Source organism: Loa loa (genome assembly GCF_000183805.2).
Source record: "Loa loa unplaced genomic scaffold supercont3.101, whole genome shotgun sequence".
NCBI classification, from domain to species: domain Eukaryota; kingdom Metazoa; phylum Nematoda; class Chromadorea; order Rhabditida; family Onchocercidae; genus Loa; species Loa loa.
This window is the reverse complement of record NW_018108281.1, coordinates 95,127-120,004: the sequence shown is the minus strand read 5'-3', so window position 1 is coordinate 120,004 and position 24,878 is coordinate 95,127. Positions and strand designations below refer to the sequence as shown.

Genomic DNA, 24,878 nt, shown 5'->3' with positions numbered 1-24,878 from the left:
AATAATAATAATAATAATAATAATAATAATAATAATAATAATAATAATAATAATAATAATAATAATAATAATAATAATAATAATAATAATAATAATAATAATAATAATAATAATAATAATAATAATAATAATAATGATAATAATAATAATAATAATAATACTTTCCAATTAATAAAAGGCTAAAGTGTTAAAGGTATTGGTGTATTGGACATATACATATCATTCCGTAATTTTCCGTATTTCAAAAATAACTTTCTATTACTAAACAACAATATTTTTGGTGTATTTTAATATGCTAAATGGAATGCTTCAGAAAGTATAAAAAGTGATTCGTTAAGGATTTCAGAAGATATCAAGTGTGTGTTAAGTGATTCAAAAAGAATAAAATATGATTCTTTCATGTCTTCCAAAAACTTTTAATATACCATTTCGTTTAAGGTTTCCAGAAAAGATAAAATAGGATAGAGCAAAAGTTTCAGAAAATATACATTAGAAACTTCAAAATCAGCTAGGATTTTCTTGTTATAATCAAATTAATCATCTTAGAATGATCGGATAATTAATTTCATTTCTAAACAATACGAAAATGAAGAATGATAAAGAATAGGGGGTGAATAAGCAAGTGATAAGTATATACATAGCATTATACTGGCCACTATTATGCATTGTCATATGATTCTAGACATAGATATCACAAAGACGTAGAGGATGTTTTTTCACCAAAAATATGATCCACATATGATGTAAAATTTCGAAACATTTTATCTCATATGTTTATTTACTAATTTAAATGATAGTGACATATATATACACATATATATTCTTATTGGGGTTAAAGGTTAGGAGCATTGAAAGGCTGATCTGGTACCATCATGGTGACAAAGAACGATAATTTGCGTTACAGTATGCAGTATTGGCTCGGCGCCAAGGTGTTGGAATTTTGACAATATTCTCGGTAGTAATACCTGAATAGTGATGCCTGAGGTGGAATAGCTGTGTTTATTCACAACGATCATAATATTATTATAATGTTTACATCGGAAAAATTAAAGTTCATATTTAAGATTTGAAAAAAAACATTTGAGGAAAAGAAAAAATTTCTCATTCGCTTATGAAAAGGGAAAGCAAAAAATGATTTTGGAAAAGAAACGATGATTCATTTTAACTGATTTTTTGTACGATTTTTGGTTTATTTATTACATATTGCATTTGCTCCATTCATTTCATTGATAGTTAACCACTTTTGCATTCTCTCCGTTCACTCTGTCATCTTTTTTTCTTGGATTATTCATCAATAATGAATAAAATCTTTACATTTGACAAGATCATTTACCGTTTACCTTTCCATCATATCATGTCATTTAAGTTAATCTGATAATTGGAATATTTAGATGTGAAATGGTAAATGATATGATACAATATGATAGATATGATACACTCTTCATCTTGTTCGTAATTTTTCATCCTTTATTTACTACTTTTCTTCAGCAATTATGAACTACTATTGGTTTGTGCTATTACCGGCTGTGTTAGTAAATTGCTACGGAATGAAGTGTAATGATTTTGATCATAAAAAGAAGAATGATTCGCTTCCAAAAACTTTGGCTTTGAAATCTAACTATAAGGTAGGTCTTTTCTGTACATAAAAATATATTAAACTTTTCTTTTATGCTTATTCCTTGGATTCAGGTACTTGACATTTGAAATCTGATAATTGATTGGCACTTTGAAAGGAATTCAATTCGAGAACAACGATACGTTTTAGTAGGTTTTAAAAAAACGATCTTTTTTTTTAGTTGACGAATTAGTAATAATTAATATTGCGGTAATTTGAACATTATACTGATTCATCTTTTTTTGAGAAAAATCTTAAACTATTCAGGTAGTGGTTCGCCACACAAATTGGATTACGAACGTAACAAGTTTGATCACCGAAAGCCGTACAACAGACCAAACTCATATTACAGTCTCATCGCGTTCCACTGGTACAACTCATTTCATCCTCGGAAGCCGCAGTTACACCTATAATGGTAAGAATAGTTTTCTTTTAGGAAAGAAAAAAAACTTTCGGAATATTTCATTTGTTTTTTTACCGTCGTCTTTACATCTCATTGACCTTCTTGGTTATTTGGTGGCTTATCAAGGTACTGAAAGGTTGATGAAAAGTGAAAATATTGGAAAAGGCTGGTATTTATGTAGGACTAAAAAAGCTGTCGTTATGCAGTGCAGTGAGATTCTGGGCTTCACACAACTATATACTTGCTTATGATTCCAGAAAGAATCCTAGACGTCAAACAGTTTTGTCCAATTCATTGTATGTGTATCCTTTTCTCTTTGTCGTTCCAAATTATTTTTTTTTTAATTCAAATCAATTTTCAGAAACTTCTTGTACGGTTTTGCCAAGTGCTGCAGCAATGCCGGCAGTGTATTTACAGCCGCAGCTTGCTGAGAGCTTCAATTTCACTGGTACATCAATGGCTGAATTGATCACTTCCCTTTTGCATTACAATTTCAACTACGGTCATTTACAGAATGAAACGGAAGTTGGTGGGATTGATGCAGTTTTATGGCTTGGTTGTGGTAAAATACACGGTAAAATAATGCAGGTATTGTAAATTGGAATCTTCGATTAATTTTAATTTAGATTTTTGAAAAGAGAGCCAGTTTTTCGTGCTATGGGAAGCGTCACTGGGAAGGTCTGATCAGTTTTGATGATGCATTAGTATAATATTGCGTGTATATTTCCATACGGTTTATTTTAAATTACAATGTAACATATGTTATGAATAAATGAAGAAAATCTGAGATTTCTTGTGCATCATTTGATTTGTGCATTTTAGTTAGAAGCAGCATACGCAGGGGAACATTCCCAGAAATCGTATTCCTCAGCTGTGAAAAATCCTTATATTTTGTCTCTGCGATTATCTGCTTTTAACGGTACGTTCTTATTTTTTCTTCCATGAAAACATAAATAAGATTCCTGAAATTGGAAAAATTTTTTAATAACAAAAAAATTTTTCTAATTCGAGAAATTTACTTTGTATTTTTGAACTCTTCTACTTTTTTCTGGGAATTCTTTACTAATTTTATATCTTTTCTATAAGCACAGTTCTATTTTCCTGCTAATCCTGATATAATTTTATTTCAGCTACTAATAAAATGTTAATTGGATATGATTCTGCTGAGATTACGCAACTTGAGATGCTACCTGATGATTCACAATTGAAAACAGAAGTAAGCAATTCGGTTACACTTTTTTGGAATCCTTTTGTGCTCTTGCCTTGATCTATTTGCTATTTCTTCTCAGATCGATTAGTGATTTTTTTCCATTTATTCGCAATGAAAAATTTTATGTTGTCAAAGTTTCCAGACTTTATTTTTTTTGGCTTTTATAAACATGAAGCATCTTTTCTGGAAACTGATCCGTTCATTTGAAAGGTCACGATTTCTGAAAAGAATACTAATGTTTCCAATTTTTCCTAGCTGCCCGAAGGATTGTACTGCAATGGTTTCCCGGAAGCCAAAAGACCAACCATGTTCCCGAACCAGTTCGAGATGTCCTTCGATTACACCGATGTTAACGGGAAAGTTATCCACGACATTGACGTAAGTTATAATAAACATTATTCCATTTGTTGTCTTTATTTCCACTTGGTATCTCTGATATCTTCCAGGTTAGATTTTCCAGAAATCTTGAAAAGTTTTGAAAAGAAAATTCCTTCTTAGCTGTCTAAATTTCTTTTTCTTGTAAGGGAAATTTTTACTTACAAGTTCTGATGATGCTGTGAAAACCGGTTTCTCAAATTACATCAACTCCAGCTTCAATTTTTTCTGATTTCATAAGAGACGTATTTTCCACGTATGCAATATTTGTGCAGATGTACTATAATGGAAATGTGCGGATATTTTGGATGCGTTTAAATGCTCGTGCAGGGAAGGATACGCCTTTTCATGGGAAACGCAACAATTCCCGAAGGAGTGACAAACATTCATATTGTTCACGATTTTCAATATGGTTGGTTAGTTAAATAGAATTTCTAAAAGTTTTTTCTTTTTCTGGAATTCAAATTTGAGGATTAAGTGAAAATTAACTGAAAGACTGAACTTCCCAGAAATCTAAAAATATAGCTGCTTGCTAGTAATTAGTTGTTAATCAGAATGTTTATTTATCTAGTTGCTGTATTATCCAGACAGATTAGTAATTTAAGGTACGGGATTTAACGGAAACGTATAGTCGCTTGGTGTTTCGTACCGTCTCGGTGTCGATTGCAATACATGAGTATTCACAAATAAATTAATAAAATCAATCAATGGAAAATTGAAGAGATATATGAATGAAACTGACAGTTTCTTTATGACTTACAGGACTTCAGTATTTGCTGGATGGGGAAAATAATGTTTGTAATTCTGTATCAGCGATCGATGAAAATTTTGGTGATGTTCAAACGATGAATGCTTCAACGAAAGAAATTGAGTTGAAGAAACCAACGCAGTTGTTCTTGAGCTCCAATGATTCGGTATTCTATTATGCGGGGAAGGTGAAGATTTTATATTCATTTTGCTGGATGAAATTCAAGCCAAATGTCGAGTCTTTGCAATTAAATTCGTTCTGCGAATTTAATTCTAATGATTCGAGATTTTAATTTTCTTTTTTGCTTCACTAAATTAGTAAAATTTTCCAGCGAATAGTTGATAACATACCACTGGATGTTTATGTCACGAAAATCAGTAGTTCACCTACAACCTCAACAGTTATTGAAATGCTTTACACGACGGAAGATTGGGTTGTGGAAACAGCTGTGGCACCTTTCCTTCATTCAATAGTCCAGTACCATAAGGTAGTTCAGAAATTAAAATTTGAATAAGAATTGTTATTTAAAAATGATTTTGCTCCAATCATTGGTTGGTTGTGCAATTATTAATGAAATTTGCTTTACTGGTTTAAAAAATTCGTCAGTAACTTTTGATGTGTGTTCCTTTTTAGAACGAATCAGGCAGGGAAACGAAGACAATAATTCGCCTCCATTCATTCAAAAACGATTCAGGAAGCGGAATCCCGCCAACTTCACCTTCCATTTATCCGTGTCTTAAACTTGTTGAAGATAGTTATCTCTATATCAATATCAAGAATAGTAAGCAATATCAGAATTTGTGATTCTTCCTATATCGAGACTGAAAGTGTCATCACTTATTTTCACCTTGATCATTACTTGTTATTTATGTCTATTGGTCATTCTTTTAAGCGACGCTCAAAGATTTGGAAAGCTTTGGAATTGGAAGAGTTCGAGAAGGTTTACGCGAAGCCGTGGCGCATGTTGCTAATATTTCTGTGCTTCGAATTGCTAATTTCTTTGTTAGCTAAATATTTTTTGGAATTTGTTCTGATCATTTTAATTCTTCATAATTCTTACAGATTTGAACTCTTGATATTTACTTGGAAAAATCTTTGCTGATTTTGGTGATTGCCAGGAATTTTTCGGGAAACTAGTATGGGATGCGATATCATCGTTTTTACTGTTATTTAGAAAATTCCATTTCAGTTTAAGCAAATTCAAGAGAACGTTGTGGCATTTTTCGTTATTGGTGAGGCATCTGGCGTTAAACCTGCAAATACATGGAATAGATCTGTAAATTTTTTAGATTTCTACTTTAAATTGGGCACTCCCCTAGCTCATCCAGTCATCCGAAATATTGAACTGTTCCTTAGCAACACCGTCGTCGTGGGATATTTGGAGCAACTAAAGAATAATTCTCTCTTCATTATTTGTTATTACTGACCCCGTTTTTCCCAAAGTTCCTATGGTGAGTTTTATGTAGGTTGAATTCCATTGATGATTTCTTTGAAAACTCTTGTTATTTCAGAATGAAACAAGTGCTGAATCAGCCGTTAACTTACTGAATGCGACACTGAAGGAAAAGGATATAAAATTCCCTATTTTTATTGGTCATCGTTTGGTGGTAAGAACTTTGTTCCTTTTTTTGTAATCATAGTAATGATTTTCCAAATGCTGAATTTTTTGTAAGTGAGAAGTTGCGTAAAGGTCTAGGAGTTCTATTATCCCACTTTTAGTACAATATTTTTACTATATTAATTTTTACGGCATAACATATCCTACATGACGACATAGAAACTTTCTTCAAGTTGCGTGTTTATTCATCTAGCGATCCTGTCAGATTTAGCATTTAAATTTCATTTCAGAGTAAATTTGACAAGACCCTTAGTTGAATAAACATGCGAATGCTATGGTGCCTACTAAATTTTCGTCCCAATGAATTTATTAATTAGTAACATGTCCCAGTGTACACTTCCAAGCTTTCCCTAACTAAAAAAAGTATTATCTTTTTCAATTTTTTGTTGATATTTTTTTTCCAGATGCTCAGTCTTTCAAAAGCAAGTTTGGGCATCATCCCATCAGTCTGGGCGCCGTTGCCAATGCCCACATTTCGTGGTTATACAGGTGGTTCGATGTTTGTTCTTGGTTTCTTCATGCTTTTGCTTGGTGCAGCACTTGGTGTTGGTATTGTATACTTTATTTGGAAGCGACAACGTTTTAGTGGTCTCGCTTACCAAGTATTTGAGTAAAAAGTCCATTTAGCTGTTCATTGGTGTTTTTCTTCCCTTGCTCAATATTTCTCCTCAAAAGAAATTCGTCAAAGTTTTTACACTCCAAAAATCACTGGCGATCAGTACATTTTTAATTCAAGTCAAAGTATTTAACACTTTTTAAATGTCCTGTTATTTTCGGCCTCTCTTCCGAATTTTTGCTTCCTTTCTTACCTTTTGTCACTGGTGCACTTAATCTGCTGTACTTGTAAAAAGATTAGCATTTTCACGGTTTAGTGATGCCTGGAAGTTTTCTGTTTCTATTTGTACATTTCATACATTCACTTCAATTCGTGCAAGCTTTAAAGGGATCATCCCCACTGCACTCGCTGTAACAGGCATCATATAGATCAAGCTGACATGTCAGAAATATCATTTCCTTATCTTTGTCTTCTCTTTCCGAATTTCAATCTCGGGTGTGATTTTCTGCAGTTTAAAACTTGTTGAACAAAATATTCACAACCACGCTGACTCAACTGTTTTCATTTTTCAGATTTATCAGTATAAAATCTTATCACTTTTCATTCTCAAGCAAACCATCCCAAATCTGTTTATTTTTGTTTGTCACCCATCACTTTTTCATTATAATGAAAAATTCGCTAGTAAAAACAGCTAATTTATTTATTTATTTTTAACAGTATCCAAATCGAAAAAATAAGAACTATGAAAGTATACAAAGGAATCAAAAAACATACAACGTATTTAGCATAAATAGCATTTGTGCTAAGCTGATGTATGACTATGTTTTCGGTACGACATTCGTTCTGTCCATACAATATCCCGTTTAATTTTGTACATGTTAGCATTTGACTTCTTTCTGGCTGCAGTAACTCTTATAAATGTTTATTATTCATTCCTTGCAATGGTACGTAATATTTTATTACTGTTGCAACAAATTATTTCGATATTGATGTACTGGTTAAATATTTATTTCAGTGAAAAATTCGGGAACATTTTTTGTCTTTTTCGAAGTTTTTCATCACTTCTTGGAGTTTGAACGTATTATTATCATTAGGCTGAAGAATTTTTGAAATTCAAATGCTTTTATGAATCAATATTGACCACACTGCTTGGAGTTTGAGGGGACTTGGGAATGAAGGTCACCTTATTTCTATATTCCATCAAGCAGGTCTTAAATTATGTTATGTTCAGATTTCATTTTAATTGGCGGTTTCTTGTGTTAAAGAGAAGAAAACGATCTGGTATTAATTATATATTCTGATTTAGCCCTTATTCAATTTCCAGATTATTTATGGTTCATAACGAAATATTTAGTATTAATAACAGCAGCACTGTTACACTAACAAGGACGTTTTATATCAGTAATTATTAATAAACTTTGTTGTTTGTCTACTTGACCAGTTCAAGGAGTGGTACAAAAACCAATACTGGAGAGTTAAAAAAATATTCATGGGTTAATGGGTTTGTTGTTTGCGATATCTGTGAAATATTTAGATCAGTTTATAAATATGGCTTCAAAGGTGATTAAATCAGCACGTGAGCGTGCATTGCAGTATGTGGAAAATGCAAGCCGTGTGCAGAAACAGGACCTTCGAGATAATCCTGGAGCCAGAACTCAGGTATAAAATTTATTTCGATTTGATGTTAATATCGTTAATATGAATTTGATTGAATTGGCATTGAGTTTTCGTAACATTTCTGCAAAAGAAGATCTTGTTTTATCGAAGTTTTGATTGAGAATTGGTAGTGTTACTTTTGCAGCCAGAGGAAAGCATAGTCTAATTTTTTACGAAACCATGCCCATATCTTTGGCATTTCATTGAATGTTTCGGATATAAGGTATTAATTACATTACTGTAACCTTTTGAAAACTAAGTGAACAGCAACTTTTTTCAGTTCAGGACAAACTTCTTACAATTTGAGTGAACTTGGTTTTTAGTTAATTTTAATTTTTCTTTGAAATGATTAATAAAGTTTACTTAAGGCTCGTCAAATAAGATCTTCCTTGCACAATCAAGCAGGACATACAATCGGTGAGCTTCAGCATGCTGCCAAACCTCCACTTGGTTGGATTTGGGGCAATTTCTACCAACCATGGCAACGTCTTTTTCCAGGAGAAGAACACTTTAACGGTGATATTAAGTGTGTCTTTAATTCTTTAACTCTAACTTTCAACGATTATTTTGTTATTAGCAAAATCATCCAGTGCTCTTATCATTTCAGGGATACACATCGTTCTGAAAGTCTTACAAAACATTTGATTGCAAATGAATAACTGAGTTTTTAGCATATGTTTATCTTTGAGAGATATATGATCTCCAAGATGTAATTCATACTATCTTTTTGAGATACTTTTTTACACTCTTTCTCATAAAAATTCCTTCGTTGCTTATTCTCCCTGTTCCTGTTTTCTTATCCCATTAAAAATTTTTATTATGCAAAAAAATGCAAGTTTATTTGTCTTAAGGGATTTTATTAAGTTTTGGCAGCATTTTAGTTTAAGACGAGAATATCCACCATTATCATTGGTTGAATTGCAACGACTGATTGATTTGGGTTGGTTAGACACTTCATCGTTGATCGATATCACTGCCTTGTGCAATACTCGAAGATACCATTGCAAACCTTCATTAAGACAATTCGGAATACAGCTGACAGATCAGGTAATGATGCACTCGTCTTCATATTCTATGATCGTCTTCATATTAAGTTTTACATTACATTTGAAGTTAAGCCATCAGAAGACGTCTGTTTCCCCTTTTCGAGGATATAGGAATCGTCGCGGTGGGAATTATTGGCGGATATCGTGTATTAAAATTGTTTATTTTAATTGTGATTTGTTAAAACCGACATTCTTGTCTCATATATTCCAGGGTGCTGATTGTTTTGCTTCTGCCGTAAATTTGGAAGTACAGTGGGCGTCGGAAGCTGCAATCGCAGCCGTGGAAAAAGCCGGGGGCAGAATTAGGGTTGCGTATTATGATGCGGCAGCTCTAGAAGCAGCTATCGATCCAGAAAAGTGGTTCTTATTAGGTACAAAAACCCCTCTGACTGCTGTCGAGAGTCTGAATTTTTCCTAACTCTTGACTTTGATTTACCTTGATAAGAGCTAATATTTTCTGTCTATAACTAAGTCTCGAACTTTTGTTTCAAATTCTAATCGCTTCATTCCAACTTTTCACTTTACTGCATCAGAAGGTGACATCTGGTCTTACTGAGATTTTTCTCATTATCAAGTTTTACTTTATTGCATTTATTGCAGGAAGGCCTATTCCACGACGCAAAGCTCCGCCCACAAGCCTTGTTTCACTATATATCGATCCTCGACGTCGCGGATATCTGGCTCGACCGGAAGATCTGATCAAAGCGGAGGAAGATTTAGCTCAAATTATGGGATACGAAAGGAAACCTGCCCGAGAACAATGGGAAGAAAAGAGGCCTGATCAGCTGTTTTTCGGAATTCCGTCTGGTTCAATAGTTAGTCTAAAAGATAAGAAATGTTTTGCGCCAGTACATCCTGTTCTTCAGAAATATTATGGAATTGACGCTAATGCAAGAGGAAGTTTTGTGGCCGATCATTCTTATGCCACCACTTTTTCATCAACATCAATGCGAAAAAATGATTTCATATATTCATAACTTAATATGATTATAAATATGATATTTCTCAAAGTTTCATTCGATTGCAGTAAGATCACAAAGAAATATCACCAGTACATGCAGAAATACTGCATTTTGCACTATTCACCGTTCGGTTTTGGATCGTAATGGAATGTGAAGTTTTTCTCAACAATGTAAAGTTATTATGTTTAAAATAAAGATCTATATGTTTTAAATGTTCACACCGAAGGTTTCAAAACATCACAGTCATCCTTTTCAGAAACTAAAAAAATATTGAGATAATTTCTCCTATTCAGCTTCTGTCAGATTAGTTTAGGATTACCATGAAAATTACACCATCTGAATGGCTTTTATAAATTTCTAAAATTCCAAATTTGTGTAAGCATACAAGATCCAAAAATTTCATATTAACAAAATGTAAAGTTCAGCTGTAAATATTAGAAAAATTGATAACAATAACAGAAAAGCCGTTAACAATGGAAGAATTTTTCTCTCTTTTATTCAGCAGTTATGATTCTTCGTGTTTCAGAGCAGTTCCTTTCTCCTGTAACATTCCAAAGTTATTAAGAAGTAGTAGAAACAGAGAAGCAAATTTTACAGGTAATTCATCATTTATGATGAAGGATTGTTATCGAAGGTACACCATTCTCTAAAAGATATGATTTTACTCACGATGTCTTACTGATATTTTACAACTGAGTCTCTCATTGACAACAGAAATGACAATTTCAACTTCCGAAGTTCTATATCTTTCCTATGTGGGACTGTATATAGGCGGTACATATTTTGTCCTGTTTTCCTTAAACAAAAGATTGCCTCTTTGAAACGTAGCGATAAAATTTTCATGATTTCTGCTGGCTTGATACCAGGTTTTCGTTCTGTTCTATAGTTTTCCTTCACAAACTGTGCAAATGTATTGGCTGGCCTTGTTGAGAATTCTTTCCCATCACGTGATCTTAGGATAAAATGTCCCTGACAAATACCGCAAATTTTACGGTCAGTGTCAAGCGATTTCGAATGTCGTTTAATTCTGCAATTTAATTAAATATATTCAGTATGTAATCGTATATTAATGTAAAAATTATGCCAACCAATCAGATGTTCAAAAGGAAGGATTTATATTTTGAATTCATAAGTCATTCTTTTTACTCATAAATCAGCATTTTTTCCTGAAATTTCAAATCTCTCGCTTTAAAACTTGCAAAACTAATGGAAATTAGACTAACGTTTGTCCACAACGATCACAAATATACAAATATTTGGCATCAATTATGTAATTATGACATCGTTCAACAAGCGGTAAAGACGGGAAGACTTTTTGACATTGATATACCCTAAAAACTGAATAGTAATGATGAAATAAAATTGACATAGAAGTCGCTGGTATGCTTAAACTAGCTAGGGACAGTTTTTTTTAAAAGTTTTACAAACTGCTTCCTCCATTTTAATATCTCCATTACACTTATATAAAGCTGTTTGTCACATCCATCATGTGTGTGCTCTTGTTGAGTCATATCTTTTTTCCAACCCATAATACATAAGTTGTAAACTGCGAATATATGTATGCGCTCAATAGATGATAGCATCTTCTTCGACTTAATTTCAAAATATTGACAAAAACTGGAATTAAAAAATTAGATATCAAGTTAAATCTCCTTTTATGAAATAATCGTAATAGTTAAGATTCAAAGCAATGGGAGCTAATCGTTTTCAGATATTAAATGCGCAAACGATAAAATTAACGGCAATTAAGTTACCAGTATTTCCATGCCGGTCCGTGTCCACCTTTATGGATATGATCGATGACCCAAACCGCAGCATGGCACATTTCATGTAATAATGTATCACGCAGCCGCTCTACAATCAAAATTACTCATTTGTATATCTTTTCTAAAAATAAATTGATAACATAATATCTTTTTCTTGTACTATTTCTTTTTTATTGTTATAACCAATGTTTTACATTCTGTCATTATCCTCTAGTTTTAAATTTGAGAAAATCAGACAGGCTTACATCAATACGAGAAAATAAAGAAGACATCAATTCATATCCTTCGTAATCAATTACTATAAAATCCTAAGATCAAGTGCGATGAAATGGCGTATTACTAAATACATAAAATGAAATTTTTGGTATGCTTTGAACAACAAAGTGATCAGTGATTCACCTGGAGTATCACATACTTTAATGGAAAGCTCTATATCTGCTGTGCCATTTGGTTTGCAACGACAACGACCAGCCGTCAGTCGTAACCGTGCATTCCATTCCAGCACCATATTTGCATCCAACTGAAATTTTGTCTAAATTTAAGAAAGTATAAAAAAAGATTAAATTTAGTTTAAACCGAAAAGAAAATCAGGACTTTTGCCCTCAAAAAATCATACAATGAACATACAGCTTGACCAGTGAAGAAGATCAAAAGTTTATCAAACTATACCTTATTTTCGAAACAACGTCTTCTGTACACATCGAACAACTTCGCCGTTAGTTCTTCTCGAATTCGCGCAAATTTAACTGCGGTATACTTCTGAGCAACTCGGTGTACTGGTCCATTTTGTGAAAGCGCCAAAAGGAAAATTTCGTCATCATCCTTAGGAAGCTGATTTAATTCATAGAACTTTCTACTGTTTCTTTTTTCAAAAATTTTTTCTTTTTTTTCTTTTTTTTTGCAACTTTCTACTGTTTTTTTTTTGCGTTTAGCATATCCTTCATTATATTTTAAATAAATTATGAATGAAAGAAGCAAACATAAATTCACCTTTCCATGGATGTTTGATGCATTTTGTGATTCCAAAAGTAAATTGGCATCTTTCTCCTGCTTTATTTTTCCTGACAAGTATGGAAAATATCATTTTAAAAATTTAGATATATTAAGATGGATCTTTCGGTAACAGTATACTATTTCTTCTCATAAAACTTTGTTGGGAAAAACAAATTTCTAAAATTGTGTTTATAAATATACATACCTAAAACATCGCTTTCCATTGTCGGGTGATGCCAATGCATTGCATGTTCATTGCTAATATTTCTTGAAGTGTTATGATGCCGAATTTTTTCATCCCCAATATGTTTCATTACTTTACCAATCAATTGTACATCATTGGATCTATCGCTTGAATTAGAATCGCATTCTGAGCTACATTCAATAACAGGTTCGTTATCAGTCATGATAAACCTGAAAAATAAATTGTTAAATTCTGGCTGTCTCTATTAAAAAAATTGTGCTAACAACTGTATTGAAAACCGCCATTTCAACCTAATTACAGTGATTATTATCACTGTAGATTAGTATTTAATAAAGAATGATATAATCTGAGATGTCTGTAAAAACTGCGTCACATTTCAATACAATTGTGCTTGTTTCCGAGCATTGAGACGTCTTAAAAAAAAAAAAAAGATTCAAATATTTTTTCTAAAATTAAAATATTCTGGTATACAGAGGATGAAACGACATAATCAAAAAATGACAACTGGTAAAATTAAAAAAGAAAATCATAATTACGATAACTGGAGCTAAAAAACTATAATTACGACAACTAGAGATAAAACAACATATCCCTGTGATCTTGTTCTATACTGGAAAGAATTAGAAGCAAAAATCCGGGAGAAAAAGAATGAACCATGCAATCAAGAAAGAATTACCCATCTAAATCACGTGACTCATGCGTTTTCGTTACAGATGATTGAGTTTTGACTTCGTCCAGGTCTAGAAATTCGAATTTCATAAATTTTCATTTCAAAACACAGAAAAAACGCTCAAATCCTTCGTACTAATAGGTTACAAGCGAGAAGCCTGAATCATTGCGTCAATACAAATGCCACTCGCACACTTAACCATTTACTAATCGATATGCAAATTTTTTGGAAGTTCATGGATTACATAAAATCCTTTACGAGAAAACTTTGTAGAAGTATACTTTGACGTACATTTTTCAAACTTCTCATCACTACTCTCATCGGATTCGACACATTCACTGTGTATTTCGACACGGTCATTGTTTAACGGATTTCTGAAAAGAAAATCCAGGAAATTCATAATAATACCTAGCATTAACTCTTTTAGACCAGATTCCTGACTGTCTAAGTTATTGCCTCGAGTTCCTAGCCCTCAACTTTATCCATAAGCTCTAAGTTACCATCTTCTTGATAAGTAAATTATACTTATTACTATTAAAGCTACCTCTTAAAAGACAGTATGTAGCAATCAGCTCTGCATTGTAATGCTATATATAACTCGATCATTTTATCCATCAGGTTTGTACACTTCAATTTTTCGTGAATTGTTAGACTCTACTTTGCTCTAATTTTAACTTGATTTCCATTATATCATAGGATTTTACTGATTTTTTAAGAAGCTATATGATCAAAAATCACAGCAAAACAAATTACCCCTCAAGATTTACATTCTTCTCTAATTCAGGATATAGCTCAAACAATGTAGACACTTTTTCGTTATTAATGCTTACATCCGAGAGACTGCTTCTAAATAATGACGAAGATTTCGCAATTTCCTGCAAGAAAAAAAAAGAGCATCAATAAAAGATAATAAACCATTTGCATGGCAAAGCTTATTTAAATACTGGAACACTTTCAAGTGTGATACTTAAACCAGTAATAATCATAAATATTTTCTCAAAAAAGTTCAATCATCCCAAGTCCTAAACAACCTTGTCAGCTTCCTTTCGTACAATTTTCCGATTTTGTCGATTGTAGATACTCCTTTTCTTTTTGAAAGATTCCTCATCGCTTGATGTATTTGATAAATACTCTGGAAAAACAAAAAAAAAAGAAAAAATTGCACTTTAAAATTTCAGTATCAACGACCACTATTAAGCTTAATTCAGATATTAGCATGATGAAAATTAAGTGCGAAAATAAAACCTTCAAAAGAAATGTCATCCTTAACAAGGAAACTATCTTCCAGGTAAGTATTCTCACTGATGCTCGTTATTTCATCATCCGTACGATCAATGCGATGTCCATAAGTGTTTCGTTTCGTGAAGCTCAACGTTTCCAACAGACGGCTTACATTTCTAGCAATTTTTTTTTGACAATCGATTAATTATGATGGAAACATGAATTTATTAACAGCAGACAAAATTCAATTGCTAAAGTAAATTGAATTTTATCATTTTATCCACAAAATTCCTCATACTTCTATCCATTGTGTTTAGAAATCGCTGCCACTTTCTTCAAGCAAAATCATAAATTGTTAATAATTTATCTGAATGGATCAAGCTAGAATTATGATCACTGATCTTTTGTTTGCTTCAAACTTAAATTTGGATCAGAAAAATTAAACTCAATCTGAATGGTTTTGAAATATGGAAAACAAGGCTTTCTACAGACACTATCTTATTATTGCAACAAACTTACTGGATATTGGTATCACTACTTTCGTCATCTTCGCTGATATCATCTTGTGTCCTGTCAATATCATTATCAGCATCATCGTCATAATCATCATCAGCATCATCATCATCATCACTTGAAGTATCATCGATGACAACCCGTTGATACTGTGACATATTATGATTATCTGACTGTAATCTCATTTATTATCACAGCGAAATGTTGACATTTTCATATCATTATTATTACTTATCAGCATCTTATCTATATCACACGATATATTATCATCTTGATATCATTATTACCAACGATCGATACTCGCTACGACATATACGTATATATGTTTGATACTCTCACCTATATCACCCACTGTTTAGCCGACAAATTATTAGAAAGCATAAATTCATCCTGCATTCATCCTACTTTCTTGTTTACTTGCCGTTCACCTATTACTTATCATTTATCATTTATCAGTCACCACCTCTAGCAACCCTCAACTCCCTGTTCCTATCCGATTCATTCTTTTTTTTAAATTCAACATTCCCGCCTTGCTTACTACCGTAACCAAAGTGCGCTAACATATTTCTACCATTGTTTATTGTTCTTTATTTTGCCACTACTTTCTTTTGTTTACAAAATACTTGACTATTCAAAGAAAAAACAAATGAAGTTTTTAATACTAATTACTTACTAATTACATAAAGAGTTTTGAACAAAGAGCAACTAATTTTTCGAAGCTTATATGGTAAAACGATACGGTATGAAGAAAACGGTAATCGATATCGAGTAAAACTAATGAGATGTACTTGTTAAAAGAAAAATTATCATTAAAAATAAAAAGTGGGAAAGTTTAGCTGAAACCGTAATTATGATGACTAAATAAAAAACCACTAAATATTGGTCATATTGGGTTATAGATTTTAAATTAAATACTTAAATTAAAGTAATCGTTCTATAGTGATTAAAACATCTTTTCTGCTAAAAAAATTACCTAAAATTTGACTTGACAAATTTCTAATTACCGTATTTTTATTAGAAAGCACAAATTTCATCTTAACCGTTTCACACTATTTCTTATTATTCGAATAAATCCACAAATCTTATTCACCTTAACTTATACGGCTCTTCTTATAAGAGTAAAATTAGAATGAGATTAACTTTTTTTTGAAATCATAAATTTCCATAAAATTATTTAATTTTAGTTTTATTTGTTTCCTTTTTTCTTTCAAAGGTTATAAATGATATACTTCCTTCAAATTATTTAATTATTGTTAATGGTGGAAATGTTCCAAACAGTTGTTGTCTTTCTGATCTTTTTCACATCTGTATATTCTAATCAAATGGATAATAAAAGTTTACGACGACGATGTGACACATTGGGCGGAACAACTTGTACATGTATTGATCCGTTAGGTAAAACCAAAGGGAGTTGATCGAAATGTATTCTACAATTCTGAAAAGATATTGTATTATTTTTTGATGGTTGATTAACCTTTAACTTCAATTTCTCTCAAGAATGCAGTATTTAATTTTAAATTGTTGTCATCTAATTAAATATCTTTTCAAAAGTAAATTCATTATATTCATTTTGTGCATCAAGAAGAAACGCAAAAATTCTTTAATCACATCTCTATTAGATGTTGCATATGGCATTGTCCTTTACGAATCAAATAAATATCATTTTTGTAGCTTATTGGAAGCATGATAAAGGACAAATTTTGGAAATTAATGAAATATATCATGGCAAAGAAAAAATAATGTGTTATATTATTGAATTTATCAACCATACCAATCATTATGTATATATTTTTGAATTTTTAAGTTATAAAAATTAAAATTATTTGCTTATAAAAACGGAAGAAAAATTAAGTTAGAAAATAAGATTTACATTGTTTAAATTACTTTTTATTATTTTTATTGGAAAATTTTCAATAAATATAAATTAATAAATTATTCATTAATTAGTGAAATTGAAATTTACAGGAATTAGTAAGTGATGCACAAGATTGTAAAAATCTGGAAGAATACACTAATGTAAAAATGGAACCAGCATTATTTCCAACATTCCGAAGTATGGAAGTATTAAATTTACACTTACAGCAAGTTTTTGAAATTTATAAATCACAAGAAATACAAGCAACAACAGGATTATCATTTGATATGATTAATGGATTTTTCTGGTTCAATAATACACATGATATAAATGAATCAATATTATCATTGATTAATCAAACCAATACCACGGATTCATGTTTGAAATTTTTTTAAGTTACAATAAAGGTATGTATGTGATCAAAATTTCTCCTCCTTAATCCTATCAGTTGTACCAGTTACCGATATGATAAGACCTTTTTTACAGGCTTTTTTTTCATTCGTAATTATGGATTAATTGGAAGTCAAAAAACAAATTTTAAATTGAAACTAATACAATCATTTTCATTTTAAATCATTGAAATTTTGGACTAACATTACTAAAGTATTTATTTTTTATTTTTGATATTTTTGCTAAAAACATATTGTTTTGATAAAAAATGATTAAAAATTGAGAAAATTCGATGGAAATTGAAGTTCAAAGTATAATCTGAATTCCGGGATCTATTAATTAATTTGACTGTTTGCATTTGTGAAAATATTTTACAGAAAACGGGATATTTTTGAGAGCAATTAATTGTGAAGAAAAGATATCGCAATATATCCGTATTTGCTATTACACTATGGTAAGTTCTTCTTTGAACGTATAATATGATCGTTTTTTCTGGAAGGTGTTAGCTATTTTAGAAAAATCCTAATTAAGTCTATTGGGATTGTCACAATAATCCAGAAGGCGACAAAATCTTGTACTATTTAAGCAGATACTAATTTATTTTTCTTTGCGTTTAAAAATTGATTAATTAATTACTAAAAATCGATTACTCAACATTTGATTACTAAAATTATGCATGAAAATAATATGGATTGAATAAATATTTGTTAAGAAATATATGACAATAGTGTTAACTGTGATTTATAGCTGATAACAAAGATCATCTATTCATTCATTGTAGCATAGTTTCTAACAATGTTAAATTTGATAGAATTTGGCTGAATCTTTTAAGAAAAGTTTGACTTAAACTAAAGTAATTCTACTCGTCACGTTTGCAGTTGCTTCAAATTTTAAACTTAACAATGTGTAGTAATGTCATCTCAGATTACACAAAGTTTCAAATGAAGTGCTTTATCCCTTATCTTGAAATTACAAAGTATGATAAGCAAGTGATATCAGTTATCACTGTAATAATCATTGTACCATTGATGATAACAATGCAACAAATTGCTTTGATAGCAAATATTCGGTGCTATAAGCAATTTTATTTTAAGGATTACATCAAACCAATATCAAAAATGATTGATGAAACAAATCTGGAATTTAAGAAAGGAAATCTATTGAAGGATGTAAATGTAAATAATATTTCAACTGTCTCAAATAAAACATTCACTGATATCACTGCTACTATTGTTGGATCAAATTCAACAGGTATAACGGATAAATGAAATAATTGGCTTATGTAAAAACGACAAAAACAATACCGCTTAAGAAATTACTTTCTGTTTGTGGTGATGATGATGATAACACAAACTGAATTAATGATAATGATAGTACAAGCTAGATTCATGGATAAAAATAAATTCTGTTTGATTAATGTTTGAAAATATATGATACTAAAGAATGAAAAATAAATTTAAGCAGAATTAAAACTTGAAATTAAATAACCGCTTCTTTGATTTTAATGAAAACGAAACTATTCTAGCTATGATAGGACTCTAAATAGAAGTTCTTCATGAAGAAAAGGGATTAATATTGGTTAAATTCCTAATTAAATTATTGATTTTAAAAAGATTCAGGAAGTTGGTCTGATAAATGTTCCTACCTTTTATTGGAATATGATAACAGAAAGATTTGCTATGTACCAATTGTTAAATATTTCAAAAGGACAGTAAGTTATGGTACAAGAAAAGAAAAAAAAAATGATTAATTAAAATTTGCTTTTAATAAAATGATGTGTGAAATAATTTATCTTAATTGTTTTAATTTAAAAAAGAGCAATAATTTCTTATTTTTTATTCTTTTTTCAGAATAGGAAAACTTCAATAAAAAAATTCGAAGTTTGAGTTATTCTTTTACTCTGATCATAAAGATAAAATGACTATTTTTTGTTCTATACGTCCAGCTTTTTTCATATTTTTTACTTCCAAAATATTTTCAATAGCTTTTCCCAATTGCTAATTACCAAATAATTTTGATAAGAAAAGGTCAAATGTAATAACTTAAAATAGGTCAAATGGGAAATAAATTTGTACATAGCATTAAATCATTTGTAGTAAAAATTTTATTAAAATTTAGGAATCAATGCATTATAATTTGGGAAATAAAATGTGTTCTAAAAAATTTCCATGGATAAGCGCTCGTATACGTAATCGCAAACAAATTTCGAGATTAAGAGCATTTACAGAATGTTATGGTTTCATTTTTCCATTAATTGTCTAATTATTAGTCCATTCATTAATGCGGAATAAGTTAGAAGTTAATATGGCCGAAAATCACTACAGAATTAAATTTGGATTTATTCTTTGTCAACAAATAATCCATTAATTACTTAATTATCGTCAATTTTTAGCATTTTTAGAAAGAAATGAAATTCATCTGAAACATGTGCCAATATTAATCGGTTTAATCCATATGAGAGGAATGGGTTTCATTTGGACGTCCGGTAATAATGGATCATATTTGAATTCATGGAATTCAGATTATGATAAGTTATACAATGAAATGCCATTTTGGATTGATCCAACATTTCATCCTTATTTGAATACAACCGAAATACATTGTCATCGGTTTGTCATCTGGACACGTTAGTTTTTTGATTTATTTAACAATTTTAGTAAAAAACAAACAACAAAATTTCAGAAATTAATAAATAAGAAAAACTTTGAAATTAATCTGATAAATTTTGAGATACCTAGAATTCAATGATGAAACCTGGAAAAAATGGATTGGTAAATTTGACTGTGATATATTGTAGAGACCCTATATTACTAACTGGTTTGTATAATACATTATTAACTGATTACTAACTGGTTCATACAAATGATATGAAGTTTTACTACCACAAAAATTTGATCATTAAAATGATAAGCCTTAAGCATTTACAACTACCTTAACAATAAAAATATTTAGCCAAAAATAATGCGACCATTTTTGTCCATTTGATTATAAAAGTATTAAACTTCTTTGAATAAAATAAAAGCAAATTATTGACACAATTTTCAAATAATTTGAAAAAAAAGAAACTTAATTAACTTTAAGAGTATTCTTATCTTTTCTCTTAGATACCAATGATAATTATGCGCGCGCCATACCTTGCGAATATCCAACAAATATTAATTTGGTGTTATGCGAATATGATGTGATAATTTATTGATAGAATTTAGTTATTGTGAAACAAAACGAAATATATTTTTTTTACTAGCATACACGAATTTGATGATAAACTTTGAAAAAAGGGATTAATAGGTTTAACTATGATATATTATAAAGGACAGTACCATTTGGTAAATATATATATATATATGATATAGGTTATTATTACCAAATAAATTTGATCAGTAAAATGATAACTTTAAACTGCTAAAGAGTTATAAACCAAATCTTAATCAATCTAAATATTGAAATGAGTGATTGAAATTATTCTGGCAATTGATTATTCATTAATTATTTCTCTAATCAATAAAAGGAAAAAAAAGTTGAACATCTATGATAGTTGTTTAGTTTAAGTATTTGTGATCAGTAAGGATGATTGTTTTGGAAAATTGGCAAGTTAATAAATACAAAAAAAAGATTAAACGGATGAAATGTAATTTAATAATTATCCAATTTAATCAAAGATTTTGTTAAATCTCTATAAGTGTATTTGATACATGTTTTGTATTTTGTAAAATTATCGCTTTTCTGCAGGAGGAATTGCTCTTCCTTAACAGTCATCAAGTAATAGCCTTCCATTTTACTGTCGTCAATGGCACTGAGCCGGAGGATAGCGAAGAGATATTCAGGTAATAATCAGGTAGGATATTTAGGATGTTCAACGAATCCAGAATGACACATTAGCATATTGCGGAATTGTCACCATATCCTACTTAAGGGCAGAGCAAACGATTAGGCTAGTTTCGCCCTTCCTCTGATCCGATAAGACTGTGGGTTGATCAGTGATAAATATTACAGTATTATAAGAAACGATGAGAGTTAGCTACTATTAATAGTGATAGCATTACATACGTCACTACGCCAAATGAATTCGAATTTCTGACGCACTCCGAAGGCTTACGTCACAGCCGTCCAAAAGAAAGGGTAACGTAAGACGCGAATTCATGAAATGGCTAACGTAGTATTCGCGTTATTATTTGTCGTATTTAAATATGTCTTCTCAATTTTTGACATTTTGCAACCAATATCATTTTTTCTTTGCGTAATACATTCTTAGACATTCCGCTGAGTACGTTACGTTTACTTAATGAATCATTGATGGTTGGAGTAACTTATAAAGTTGAAACGAAATCTCGTTCCCATGCCAGTTTTTCAATTTTTGTTATTCGAAAATTCGGGAAGAAAATCTAGTTATGGAAGATCTTTTCGAGGAAAATGGTCGACATAGACACAGTTCAGATGAATAAGTGTGTACGTATCGACAAATAATTTTTACTTTTTGTCAACATTTAGAATCATAAAGATATTGTTATCACAAAGACAAATATGATAAACACTTGTTAAAATGTAAAAGACGATTCATTTCACGTTTCATGTGTCAATATCATGCATAATATGCGAACTGAACAACCAATTTTTGGGCTTTGAAAACACAGCCTTGTTAGGCCTTTGATTAATGCCGAAGTTGTGGATTCGAAATGTAGAATTAAGGAAGAATATTTTTACGAACGTAGAATGTTGCAGAATGTTGATCGGTAATCAGTGAATGAAACCATAAAGGCAAATTTTACTTTCAAAAATGACTTACTGAAAAAAAAAAGAAAAGAAAAACGACAGATAAGATATTGCAAGATAGCTTGATCGATGCTACTTTTGGTACTTGTTACGCATAGAAATTAATGAATAGTGTCAATATATTTTACCACATACGACATAAATTAGATTACTCTTGTGTCTAAACGGATTTCCATTAACAATTTCTGCTGGACCAGAAAACTTCAATGTCTTTAGCATATAAAATAAGTTACTACTCGGAAAAATTTGAAAGCAATTGGACATTGCAGTTGTCGTAAAGTAGAAATAACCAATAAATCATTGATATAATTTAGTGATAAATTTTGTGCTCAGAGTTCATGTAGTCTATATACACACAGTTTGTGACTTAGTTTTATCCTACCATACGTATTACCATACGACATAACATTATTTGAATATGTGCAGCACGTCACAACTACAAACAAGGACCAGTGGAAATTCCCGACTTTTCAATGGAATTTTATTCCTAATTCAGCTAGACTGCTTGTTAATCCTTCTACGATAATCCTTGAAATTCACCTCAATATCTGCCGTTCAGATCGAATCGTAATGTTTTTTGGTAACGTACGATATATATATAAGGGAAACTTTTACTTCTGATGGCATTCCAATTTATGCAATCAGTAATAATCTAAAACAACTTTGAAATAACAAGGAATAACCGGTAAGCACTGCATCTATAACTATTGCGTGATACCATGATCAAAGAGAGCACCGGTATTTGCTAGAAATGAAAAAAACGATTATCCGAAAATTCCAAAATCAACAGACATGATTATCTGAAGATTCCAAAATTAACAACAAGAAATGATTGTCTGAAGACCAAAAAAAAAGAAAAAAAAATTCGAGAAGTACATAATGATCAAATATGGCTATAATATAGCCATGTTTGATCATTAAGTACTTCTCGAAGAGTAAACTTGTACTCCAGTGCTGTGCAGAAAATCGGTATGTCAAAATGAGATCAACAAATCATAATTTTTTAAACTTAACAAGCACTACTTCAACGGATGTCTGCAACACCGGCGCAACAAAGTATAACGTTGATAAATAAAGCGTTATAACAGCTGCTAACAAAAGTTCAAAGACAGCTGGTTTTGCTCGGTGTGCCATTAAGCGGTCTTCGAGTACACCATAAAGTGACACTTCTGCTACCGAAACTGGCTCCACTACAGTTTGTCCGGAAGTATACCTGGAATCAGTGTAAACTGCCGAAGTTAAAGCCACCAGTAACATATAATTGAAACCGTTATATTTCGTAATATAAAGCCCGATGATTCCAATCAAATTCAGGCGATTTAATTTTAATTTCAAGACGAAATGATGCAGGGAAAATAATATATCTTTGATAGAAATATTGAACACAGGAACCAACTCAAGCACTGTCAATTTCGTTGTACTTTCTATATTTAATTAAATAGGGAATCACTTTTCCTCAAATAAATCCTTTGATTGTGACAACATACCTGATTACGGTATCCATAAGATTAGCTACAAGCCAATCACTGCCAGCAGCCATAGGACGAGATTTGCTTCCAAACTGCTGCAGCCAGTTTGATAATCGCTTTTTATTAACATCTCCCGGCGCCAGAATTGAACAAGTTGAGAAATTCTCTTCATGCGCACATTTTGTATTTGGCAAATTTAACACATAAACCAAAAGAGCTTCACCGATAGTTCGTACATTTGCCTGAAAATCACGAACATTCACTATACAAAAACAAAATAAATAGAAAAATATTATCACATTCGAAGAGATAAAAACATTGATTCGAACCACCGCCGACAGAAGCTGAACGAAACATCCTCGTCGATCTGTTCAACCACACTATATGTGTATTTCCAGCGTAAACCAGCATTACTACAAACATACGCATAGTAATGGAGGTATTTCATTCCCAAAGGACTATTGTGAATCTATTATTCCTAGGGAAATAGTTTAATAAACAAATTGAACAAATCGGCGAAATAGTGAATCTGGAAACAATCATACTTCCAAAACTTCCATCTCGATCTGTGATAGTATATCCAGGAATGAATTTCTACCAGAATCAGTATGTGATTTGAAATGTGAAAGTGTGAGAGCGGGTAAACGTTGAATTGAAAATCTGAAAATTACTGTAGATAAATCGAATTAATCCGAAATAGAAGTCCCGACTAATCTTTAGTAAAATAAAGGAAATTTAGAAAGACTATGTATGTTGCAAGTTTCACTTTAAGTCTAACATATATATATATATATATATATATATATATATATATATATATATATATATATATATATA

At 31.0% G+C, this 24,878-nt stretch overlaps 5 protein-coding genes across 6 annotated transcripts in view; 3 read left to right on the top strand and 2 right to left on the bottom strand.

Annotated features, from left to right (window-relative positions):
• Positions 1–1,493: 1,493 nt before the first annotated feature.
• On the top strand, positions 1,494–6,583 carry LOAG_04260 (hypothetical protein; the record flags this gene model as incomplete). The annotated part of the gene is made up of 14 exons (XM_020446551.1): positions 1,494–1,625; positions 1,883–2,030; positions 2,380–2,606; positions 2,841–2,937; positions 3,149–3,234; positions 3,484–3,606; positions 3,934–4,015; positions 4,366–4,538; positions 4,683–4,838; positions 4,985–5,132; positions 5,244–5,353; positions 5,541–5,627; positions 5,863–5,958; positions 6,374–6,583. 14 exons carry the CDS (start codon positions 1,494–1,496, stop codon positions 6,581–6,583), a joined length of 1,875 nt encoding a protein of 624 aa, XP_020303126.1.
• Positions 6,584–7,980: 1,397 nt separating this feature from the next.
• On the top strand, positions 7,981–10,366 carry LOAG_04259 (hypothetical protein). The gene is made up of 5 exons (XM_003139796.2): positions 7,981–8,184; positions 8,550–8,707; positions 9,063–9,228; positions 9,439–9,598; positions 9,828–10,366. Exons 1-5 carry the CDS (start codon positions 8,023–8,025, stop codon positions 10,202–10,204), a joined length of 1,023 nt encoding a protein of 340 aa, XP_003139844.2. The 5' UTR covers positions 7,981–8,022; the 3' UTR covers positions 10,205–10,366.
• Positions 10,367–10,864: 498 nt separating this feature from the next.
• On the bottom strand, positions 10,865–15,715 carry LOAG_04258 (hypothetical protein; the record flags this gene model as incomplete). The annotated part of the gene is made up of 13 exons (XM_020446550.1): positions 10,865–11,216; positions 11,413–11,520; positions 11,944–12,043; positions 12,355–12,475; positions 12,625–12,777; positions 12,946–13,016; positions 13,154–13,362; positions 13,830–13,893; positions 14,115–14,197; positions 14,577–14,698; positions 14,855–14,955; positions 15,069–15,220; positions 15,564–15,715. 13 exons carry the CDS (start codon positions 15,713–15,715, stop codon positions 10,865–10,867), a joined length of 1,788 nt encoding a protein of 595 aa, XP_020303125.1.
• A 1,107-nt stretch (positions 15,716–16,822) lies between these two features.
• On the top strand, positions 16,823–20,433 carry LOAG_04257 (hypothetical protein; the record flags this gene model as incomplete). The annotated part of the gene is made up of 8 exons (XM_003139794.1): positions 16,823–16,952; positions 17,229–17,338; positions 17,523–17,610; positions 18,180–18,256; positions 18,897–19,053; positions 19,422–19,513; positions 19,921–20,038; positions 20,204–20,433. The coding sequence occupies 8 exons, from the start codon at positions 16,823–16,825 to the stop codon at positions 20,431–20,433; spliced, it is 1,002 nt and encodes a 333-aa protein (XP_003139842.1).
• Positions 20,434–23,417: 2,984 nt separating this feature from the next.
• Positions 23,418–24,878, bottom strand: part of LOAG_17604 — a 5,523-nt gene continuing 4,062 nt past the window's right edge. The window contains exons 8-11 of one of the 2 annotated variants that reach the window (XM_020450263.1): positions 24,587–24,701; positions 24,371–24,454; positions 24,060–24,283; positions 23,418–23,785 (exon numbers count right to left, since the gene is read on the bottom strand). In XM_020450263.1, coding sequence (XP_020306084.1) covers positions 24,452–24,454; positions 24,587–24,701 — 118 coding nt within the window. In that variant the 3' untranslated portion in view covers positions 23,418–23,785; positions 24,060–24,283; positions 24,371–24,451. The remainder of the gene's footprint in view (positions 23,786–24,059; positions 24,284–24,370; positions 24,455–24,586; positions 24,702–24,878) is intronic. The other variant, XM_020450262.1, reaches the window with a different exon arrangement.

Excerpts from the sequence above, each read along its gene's own strand:
- LOAG_04259 (XM_003139796.2), top strand. The coding sequence starts at position 8,023 with ATGGGTTTGTTGTTTGCGATATCTGTGAAATATTTAGATCAGTTTATA. Across the intron at positions 8,708-9,062 it reads CACTTTAACGGTGATATTAA|TTTAAGACGAGAATATCCAC; the intron begins GTGTGTCTTTAA and ends GCAGCATTTTAG. Across the intron at positions 9,229-9,438 it reads GAATACAGCTGACAGATCAG|GGTGCTGATTGTTTTGCTTC; the intron begins GTAATGATGCAC and ends CATATATTCCAG.